Here is a 10,144-nt window from a genome sequence, read left to right on the forward strand (position 1 = left end):
AAACAGGAACAGGAAGATCTACAATATGTATAGTGATATAGATGTAATGAGACACGTTAACACTTTGCAGGAGGCCCCCCTGGAAAACTACTTAAAAGCATGATTTTTTTAAAAATATATTTTCCTTCTTTTAATTTTAATAAGTCTTATATAATTTAATATTTAGCAAAGTAAAGTTTAAATATCTTTCTTTTAACAATGACGACAATTGTCGTCACCTGCGAATGCCACTGAATCTAAGTACATAATCAGCTGATGCATGAATTATTTTGTGGGTTTTTAAACTGAATTAATAAATAAGGGCTCTAGAAATTTGCTGTATATTTCCAAGTTTTCTATAAAATATTTAGACAGCATGAAATAACCCAAAACAATGTAAGAAAAAATATTTTTTTAAGTAAAAAAAAACTTTAAAAAAATCTTATTAGAAGTGCATAAAATAAAATAATACATAAGTAAATAAGTTTGTGTTCTTAAAAAAAATTAATTTGAAGGAGTATAAAAATCCTTAATGCTGGCAGTGCCATGAATGATCATAGTTGGTGGAAGCTATGTGGGACAAAACGAAGTGAAAAGATTCTATTTATCCATTTAAAACTTCTTTTTATGAAAGAAGTCACTGATGAGAATTTCATTTGAGATTGAGATTACTGTTAAACGACAAAATTCGCTTTTAATATTATAATTAAATGATTAGTATTATCTATAACTTAATAACAATATGAACATTGATATCAACTTTTTTTTTCTGCAATGAACAGAGGAAATATTGAAGGTGAAGATATTTATACTAAACATGATGGAACCGATAAATGTGAATATGAAGTTGGAGTTATTTCTAAACACTATGCAGGCCTTTGTGGTAATGAAAATTCTATTTCAATAATCTATGATAAATAGTTTTCGTGACATTAATAGGCTTTATATAACTGTTGATTGTCACTAATGTCCTTGTGCATTAAAAAAAAATTGGTGTTTAAACTGCATTTTTATTTATCTCTTTTGACTATAAAATTGTAGTCATTTATTAAACAATGTACTGATAATTTTTATTACTCTGAAAAATTGTTAGAAATAAAATCTGATCACACTACTTTCATTTAATAATAATAATAATACTTTATTTATTCTGGGACGAGTCCCTTTAGAATAATACAGAGAAATCAATAGATGAGGGCTGAGGAGCCTCAGAAATACTTAAACAAAAAATACTAAGAAATATAAACAGTCATAATAAAAAAAATCATCATAGGTTACTTTCTCACTTTTATCAATTGAACAATAAAATAAAATAAAAAATGAATAAATAAAAAAGAGAAAAGAAAACGATGTAAAAATAATTAAGAATGATATAATAGTTTACATACATATTTACAATTATATTAATTTACAATTTTATGGGGTCTGAATGTATAGAAAATGATTGAACAGGCTCATCATTAAATGAGGATTGTTTCTATTACTCTTGTTTATATAATTTAATTTCATTGTTTATAATGTCTTGTTTTTGTCATGAAAAACAGTATTAAATTTAGTGACATGGTAACTTTAATTTTTACTTTAACAATGTTTACAGCTCATGATACAATCCATGCCAGACTGGGGGATACATGCTCTTCTCAAGGTAATATTTTATGTTCATTAATTTTTATTACAGTTTATGTTTCCAGTATATCTGAATTATAGGTTATCAAGATATTAGTCAAAATGACTTTTAAAAACAAAGTTATACATTTTTTAAAGTTACTTTTTATACTTATTACAATATTTTATGATATTATGTTAGTAATTAGAGAATATGTTGAAATAAGGGATTGCCTGGGAGAGTTTGAACTCTTACTATTTTGTGGCAAAAAATATTTTATTTATTCTGTAACTGAATTCTTTGATGCTAATTTGTTTTAAGATATGATTTACCTGTCTGATTAGAAATTGCAATTATTATATTGACTTTTTTTGTATATATATATTTTCACATTGTTTTTATTTTATATTAGAATATTTAATAATAATATGATATCGATCTATCTTGTTTCTGATTAGAAATGAATCGTTAATTCTATTAATGTTCTGTATATCCAAATTTTACTGATAATAGGTTTTTAAATAAATAAAGGATGCATCTGACTACAAATTTTTTATTATATTTATGAAATATACAAAAAAATTAAATTATAATAACCTTCAATAATTATAAAATCAATTAGATTTATAAAAATTTATATTTTTTTGACTTCTTTACATACAGAATCTCCCATGCGGAGACTTGCTTTTTCATTCTGCCAGTTGTTCATTTTGTGATACGATTGTTGATTCAACACCTTTGCTCAGATTAAGTGCTGTTAAACCAGAGTTCATCCTTGTGATGGCGAGATAAACCTCTGTTGTTTTTGAGAGAAAGTATTGGCTTAGGGTCTTTTGCTGTATGCGGCAAGCTTCTTCAATATTTAGCAAACCACTCCTATTTTCTAGGTAAATACAGATGAGCTTTAGAGGATATTGGGTGGTGGTTCCGTTCTTGTGTCAGAGTTGTTCGTACAAGGCGATCCAATCCATGTCTTGTATTTGACCATTGCACTATGCCGAAGCTATAACTAAGAGCTGGTATAGCCCAGGTGTTGATGGCCTTGATTTTTTGTTTCTCAGTTAGTTGGGTTTTGAGCACTTTTCGTAGCCTAATTTTGAGCATTGTTAATAATTCTTGTTGCATATCTTTTTGGGATATTTTAAGGTGCTGTTGCATGCCCAAATATTTATATAATTTATTAGTTTCAAGTTCCTTTATGTGCACTTCTTCATTAACCAGAATGTTCTGTTTACTAAGCACTTTTCCCTTGGTTACATGGAGCATTGCACATTTATCAAGGCCAAATGACATTCCTATGTCTCTTATAAAAGATGAAACAGCTTCAACCATATTTTGTAGTTGTTCTTTCGTGTATAGTTTGAGGTCATCCATGTACCAGCTGTGGCTGACTGTGGTCCCTTCATCGTTGATGACAAGTTTACATACCTCCTTCTTCTTTCTAAGAATCCTGCTTAATGGAAATAGCGTCATGCAGAACCGAATTGGGCTTTATTATTATTATTAATTTAAGAAGAATCCATCCAAGCATTCGAACACTGCAAAACTGCCATTCAGAATGCTGTAGTGCTAGGACATCCTACAGAGAACGCTCATCTAGTCTTAGTATGCAACACCTCCAGTAACGCCATGGGAGCAGTTTTACAGCAGAAAGATGGTAACGTTTGGCTACCTCTCGGATTTTTCTCTAAGGCATTCACCCCAGTGCAGAAGAAATATGCCACATATGATAGGGAGCTCTTGGCAATCCACGTGGTACTTTTAACATTGTAGGTTGACATCTCTGTCTCTTGATAGCAAATGTGCAGGACGGTCCGTAAATATTCATTTAGTTTCAATTTAAAGTTTCACCCTAAATAATCTTCAAAATTGGTTGCAAGGTTATTCTCTCTGTATCCTGTCAGTTCAAAACATGAGATGTTTATTGAATGCCAGTGTAAACCAAGGTTCTTATGGTGAGGTGATGAAGTGGTGATACTGGTCTCAGTGGTGGCCATGTTCCTTTGATTTTCATATTGGTACAGATAGTTTTGTTAATGCAATCTCATATTTGAAGAAGTCTAGGTTGGTGTAAATGTCTATAGGTGATTGAAGCCTTTATCACATTCCAGTGAGGTACAATTAGGGGACGTAAAGCAAGAACTACTATAGTCAATTTGTAAAACTAACCATTTAACAGGTGACCATGAATAGATACCTTGAGGTGACTGTAATATTGTTTTACTTTACCATTAGTGGCAGTTTGGTAGGCTGTTATAAAGTGCTGAATACCAAGAAAACATATTAGAAGAGAAATAATCTAGTGCAATGTGTGCATCACACAATATTTCCTTCCCCCTTACTTTGAATTGCAATTAATCCTCACTTGTTTTAGAATGGATATTTCTATATTATCATTCTGACAACTCTTTCCTGTACTTATTTTCCAAATAAGCCTTTCAGTTGACGGGTTAACTCCAATCCAAGAGTTATGATAAAAAAGTGGGCTCTCTCACTTTTCTTTCATATCACTTTCCCCTTAGTTTTTGTAGGAAATAAAATTTTTTATCAACCCATTCTATGTGAAATGCATATTAAAAATTTTTGAAGACAGGTATTTCCTGAAAAAAATAAATAAATAAATGTAACACTACTCTGTTCCTAATATTGACTTGTCTGAAGTAGTTTGATTTCTCTGTCCTAAAGATGACAATAAAAGAAAATGAAAACAATACAACTTTTTTATTTCTACTAATAAAATTTTATTGAAATTATAGGAACAATGGAATATTGATAAAATTTTCAAGTATTAATACACAAATAAAGAGATCTTATCTGAATTAAAAAAAAAAATAGGTACAACAATTATTTTTAACTAAAAAATAGCAACTATGAACACAAAATGGTAAGAATTCCAATTGTCCCATGTACAAATAGTGGTTCTGAAAATTGATATAATTTATCCTTCTTCTAGGCTCTACAGTCCACAATAGACTTTGGCCTTCTGGAATCTTTCATCCAGCATTCTAAGTACAAGAGGATAGTTGAATGCACAAGCAATTAGCCTTGTAGATATCTGAAAAATCTTGCCATCAGCAGAGAAAACAGTTAGTCTATGAAAGGGTCCTCACCAAAGTTCACCATTCATCCAACCACTTTCATAGACCTATTCCTCACCCTTTTGGATGATTTTCTATGATATTTCTTAAAACTCAAAACTAGTTTGTCTGCTCATGGAATTGCCAGGATATTTTAGAATAGTTCCTTTTTCTCCAGGAATCTTTAAAGTAAATTACAGAACGTACAAATCGAATGCAATGACATTTATGACAATTTTACCATAAACAGAGGGCTAACTAATGTACCATTTCAACATACAGGAAACTGTTCTAAAAAGTTAGCTGTCAATATTAGGAACAGATTGTCAACATTGGGAAACAGGTCATCAACTTAAGGTTCCAGTCATTATAAATAACTGTTATCAGGACAAATATATTCCTAATGAAAACCCCAACTCAAATTTTCATAAATAGCAGTCATTTTCTTAAAGTTGACACTATTGTAAAGGAAAGGAGCTATGGAGTTTATTGTGTTTCTAAAGTTGTCACCATCATTACCTGAAGATTTGTTTATTTCACACTTTGACAGTCCTAAATCCAAGTGTCATTGGCTTTACAAAATATCTCTTCAATAAATTCCATATACAGGTGATTGAAAGTAGGAATTAAGTAATCAGATTGTCTTTCAAGATCTTCACGATCAAGATTACCCTCTACTTCGGCAGGGATTTTTTCTCTCTTGAGGGAAATTTCTACTGGGGAATGGTCGTAACACTTCCACCACCATTCCGTTTATCAGCATGTTTGAAAAACCCGCCTTTTCCCCACCATTCAACTTCCTATTAACGAAGGCATTTGCCTCAGTTCATGTACGCTCCATTCTTGTTCAACATGAATGCTTTGTAAACGTTGGTGTTTGCTGAGGATGCGAAGTAAATCCCACAGATATTGTGGGAGTCACAAGCGGTATCTACGAAGAGCATTACCTCGACCTACTATAAAGACATTGAGTGATTCCAGCACATAAAATTTGTACATGTGGAATGTATCATACCCTGGCCCTGCATGGTGTAGGTCAGTGATCCCCAAAGTGTGCGCCGCGAAATTTGGTACCATGGAACTTTCTGATTTTTGGATATCAATAAAAGAGGAATATCTACTACTTAGTATTAAAGCTCTACGAATATTAATTCAACTTGCAACATCCTATTTGTCTGAAGCAGGGTTTGCTAAGGTCGCAGTAATAAAAAATAAGTAAATGTCGATGGAGCATTGCACATTTATCAAGGCCAAATGACATTCCTATGTCTCTTATAAAAGATGAAACAGCTTCAACCATATTTTGTAGTTGTTCTTTCGTGTATAGTTTGAGGTCATCCATGTACCAGCTGTGGCTGACTGTGGTCCCTTCATCGTTGATGACAAGTTTACATACCTCCTTCTTCTTTCTAAGAATCCTGCTTAATGGAAATAGCGTCATGCAGAACCGAATTGGGCTTTATTATTATTATTAATTTAAGAAGAATCCATCCAAGCATTCGAACACTGCAAAACTGCCATTCAGAATGCTGTAGTGCTAGGACATCCTACAGAGAACGCTCATCTAGTCTTAGTATGCAACACCTCCAGTAACGCCATGGGAGCAGTTTTACAGCAGAAAGATGGTAACGTTTGGCTACCTCTCGGATTTTTCTCTAAGGCATTCACCCCAGTGCAGAAGAAATATGCCACATATGATAGGGAGCTCTTGGCAATCCACCGAGCCATCAAGCATTTCAGGCATTACCTGGACGGGCGACATTTTGAGATATGGACGGACCACAAACCGTTGGAATATGCTTTCCATCAAAAGCTGGAGACAGCGACCCCCATACGGATTTGTCTGGTTAATTTCATTAGCCAGTTTACGACCAACATCCGCTATGTACCCGCGGAAGAGAACACCGTCGCCGATGCACTTTTGAGGGTCGAGGACATCGGGTTCACTGACGATTATGTACATATAGCGGCAGAACAACAGAAGGATCCAACTATTACAGAGCTACAGAAAATGATTCCGCCTTCAGCTTCAATGGATTCTTCCCGATACTGTAACGTCAGTCCTCTGTGAGATCTCCACTTCTCAGGCGCGGTCATACGTTCATAAGTCCATGCGAGAGGAAATCTTCCACCGCCTGCATGGGCTCAGCCACCCTGGTATGTGTACTATCTGACGATCATTGACTGATTCACCCATTGGCCTGAGGTGTACCCTCTGGAGGAGATAACAACTACCAAGGTAGCATCAGCGATTGTGGGTACATGGATCTCCCGCTATGGTACGCCAGCAAGGATAACCACTAACCAAGGGCGCCAGTTCAAGTCAGACATTTTCATAAATCTTACTCGTATATTAGGTATCCAGCATAACAGGACTACAGCATACCATCCTCAGTCCAATGAATGCGTGGAGCGGTGGTATAGGACCCTCAAGTGTCATGGGTGTGGTAAAGCTGGACACCTGGTAGCACAATGCCCCACACCGGAGGCACATGTTTTGAATGTGGGACTGAAGGACATATTGCCCAACAATGTCCCTATATGTGTCAGCGGAGAGAGCAAAATAAGCCTGAACCAATGGAGGGTTATGCTCAGAGATTATGGAGGAGGAGAATCTCTTGAAGTAACCTTTGGTTTATAATAAACTATTGTTTTACCAATCGTCTGTCTACTTTCTTCCGAACTACATGTATATACATATATATTCCCTTAAAACTAAATAAATAAAATATTTTAGAGGTAGTACTCAAAAATCAAACTAGTTTATTTAGAATATAGATTAATATTCTTTTGATAATGTGTAACTGTTACAAATTGAAAATTTATTTTAAAGACATTTTTTTATTATTCTTAATAAAACCCAATTTCAGGACTCAAAGAATCTGTTGCTGCTATCCTTGTCAGTTCTGCAATTGCCTGGTACAGTATCTTATAAGAATGATACAAATCAAACATAAAAAATTAAAGAAAGTTTTTATTTTAAATGTGGTTTATTATTTGGTTTAAAAATGCATACATATGTTATTATGTTAAAGTGAAATAACTCACAATTGACAACCAAGACATAATGTTTTATTTTATTCAAAGCACATTTTTAATATTAAAATTCCAAACAAAAGGTTAGCATAATATTCATGAGTCAAACTCATGTATAATATTATCATATACTCCTTCTCTAGTGATAAGTGAGAGATACTTTGAAGTCCGTTGTGTCTAGAACATGTGTATTTGTAGGTGGTACTTTTAACATTGTAGGTTGACATCTCTGTCTCTTGATAGCAAATGTGCAGGACGGTCCGTAAATATTCATTTAGTTTCAATTTAAAGTTTCACCCTAAATAATCTTCAAAATTGGTTGCAAGGTTATTCTCTCTGTATCCTGTCAGTTCAAAACATGAGATGTTTATTGAATGCCAGTGTAAACCAAGGTTCTTATGGTGAGGTGATGAAGTGGTGATACTGGTCTCAGTGGTGGCCATGTTCCTTTGATTTTCATATTGGTACAGATAGTTTTGTTAATGCAATCTCATATTTGAAGAAGTCTAGGTTGGTGTAAATGTCTATAGGTGATTGAAGCCTTTATCACATTCCAGTGAGGTACAATTAGGGGACGTAAAGCAAGAACTACTATAGTCAATTTGTAAAACTAACCATTTAACAGGTGACCATGAATAGATACCTTGAGGTGACTGTAATATTGTTTTACTTTACCATTAGTGGCAGTTTGGTAGGCTGTTATAAAGTGCTGAATACCAAGAAAACATATTAGAAGAGAAATAATCTAGTGCAATGTGTGCATCACACAATATTTCCTTCCCCCTTACTTTGAATTGCAATTAATCCTCACTTGTTTTAGAATGGATATTTCTATATTATCATTCTGACAACTCTTTCCTGTACTTATTTTCCAAATAAGCCTTTCAGTTGACGGGTTAACTCCAATCCAAGAGTTATGATAAAAAAGTGGGCTCTCTCACTTTTCTTTCATATCACTTTCCCCTTAGTTTTTGTAGGAAATAAAATTTTTTATCAACCCATTCTATGTGAAATGCATATTAAAAATTTTTGAAGACAGGTATTTCCTGAAAAAAATAAATAAATAAATGTAACACTACTCTGTTCCTAATATTGACTTGTCTGAAGTAGTTTGATTTCTCTGTCCTAAAGATGACAATAAAAGAAAATGAAAACAATACAACTTTTTTATTTCTACTAATAAAATTTTATTGAAATTATAGGAACAATGGAATATTGATAAAATTTTCAAGTATTAATACACAAATAAAGAGATCTTATCTGAATTAAAAAAAAAAATAGGTACAACAATTATTTTTAACTAAAAAATAGCAACTATGAACACAAAATGGTAAGAATTCCAATTGTCCCATGTACAAATAGTGGTTCTGAAAATTGATATAATTTATCCTTCTTCTAGGCTCTACAGTCCACAATAGACTTTGGCCTTCTGGAATCTTTCATCCAGCATTCTAAGTACAAGAGGATAGTTGAATGCACAAGCAATTAGCCTTGTAGATATCTGAAAAATCTTGCCATCAGCAGAGAAAACAGTTAGTCTATGAAAGGGTCCTCACCAAAGTTCACCATTCATCCAACCACTTTCATAGACCTATTCCTCACCCTTTTGGATGATTTTCTATGATATTTCTTAAAACTCAAAACTAGTTTGTCTGCTCATGGAATTGCCAGGATATTTTAGAATAGTTCCTTTTTCTCCAGGAATCTTTAAAGTAAATTACAGAACGTACAAATCGAATGCAATGACATTTATGACAATTTTACCATAAACAGAGGGCTAACTAATGTACCATTTCAACATACAGGAAACTGTTCTAAAAAGTTAGCTGTCAATATTAGGAACAGATTGTCAACATTGGGAAACAGGTCATCAACTTAAGGTTCCAGTCATTATAAATAACTGTTATCAGGACAAATATATTCCTAATGAAAACCCCAACTCAAATTTTCATAAATAGCAGTCATTTTCTTAAAGTTGACACTATTGTAAAGGAAAGGAGCTATGGAGTTTATTGTGTTTCTAAAGTTGTCACCATCATTACCTGAAGATTTGTTTATTTCACACTTTGACAGTCCTAAATCCAAGTGTCATTGGCTTTACAAAATATCTCTTCAATAAATTCCATATACAGGTGATTGAAAGTAGGAATTAAGTAATCAGATTGTCTTTCAAGATCTTCACGATCAAGATTACCCTCTACTTCGGCAGGGATTTTTTCTCTCTTGAGGGAAATTTCTACTGGGGAATGGTCGTAACACTTCCACCACCATTCCGTTTATCAGCATGTTTGAAAAACCCGCCTTTTCCCCACCATTCAACTTCCTATTAACGAAGGCATTTGCCTCAGTTCATGTACGCTCCATTCTTGTTCAACATGAATGCTTTGTAAACGTTGGTGTTTGCTGAGGATGCGAAGTAAATCCCACAGATATTGTGGGAGTCACA

General features: G+C 33.5%; 1 protein-coding gene across 3 annotated transcripts in view; it reads left to right on the forward strand.

Annotated features, from left to right (window-relative positions):
- The window catches only part of LOC106681754 (ancylostoma secreted protein), a 58,138-nt gene that overhangs the window by 19,607 nt on the left and 28,387 nt on the right, over positions 1-10,144 (forward strand). For all 3 annotated transcript variants that reach the window (XM_014422234.2, XM_014422238.2, XM_014422239.2), the window contains exons 6-7: positions 762-862; positions 1,577-1,624. In XM_014422234.2, coding sequence (XP_014277720.1) covers positions 762-862; positions 1,577-1,624 — 149 coding nt within the window. The remainder of the gene's footprint in view (positions 1-761; positions 863-1,576; positions 1,625-10,144) is intronic.

Source organism: Halyomorpha halys, unplaced genomic scaffold (assembly GCF_000696795.3).
Source record: "Halyomorpha halys isolate HHAL.00 unplaced genomic scaffold, Hhal_1.1 Scaffold363.1, whole genome shotgun sequence".
NCBI classification, from domain to species: Eukaryota; Metazoa; Arthropoda; class Insecta; order Hemiptera; family Pentatomidae; genus Halyomorpha; species Halyomorpha halys.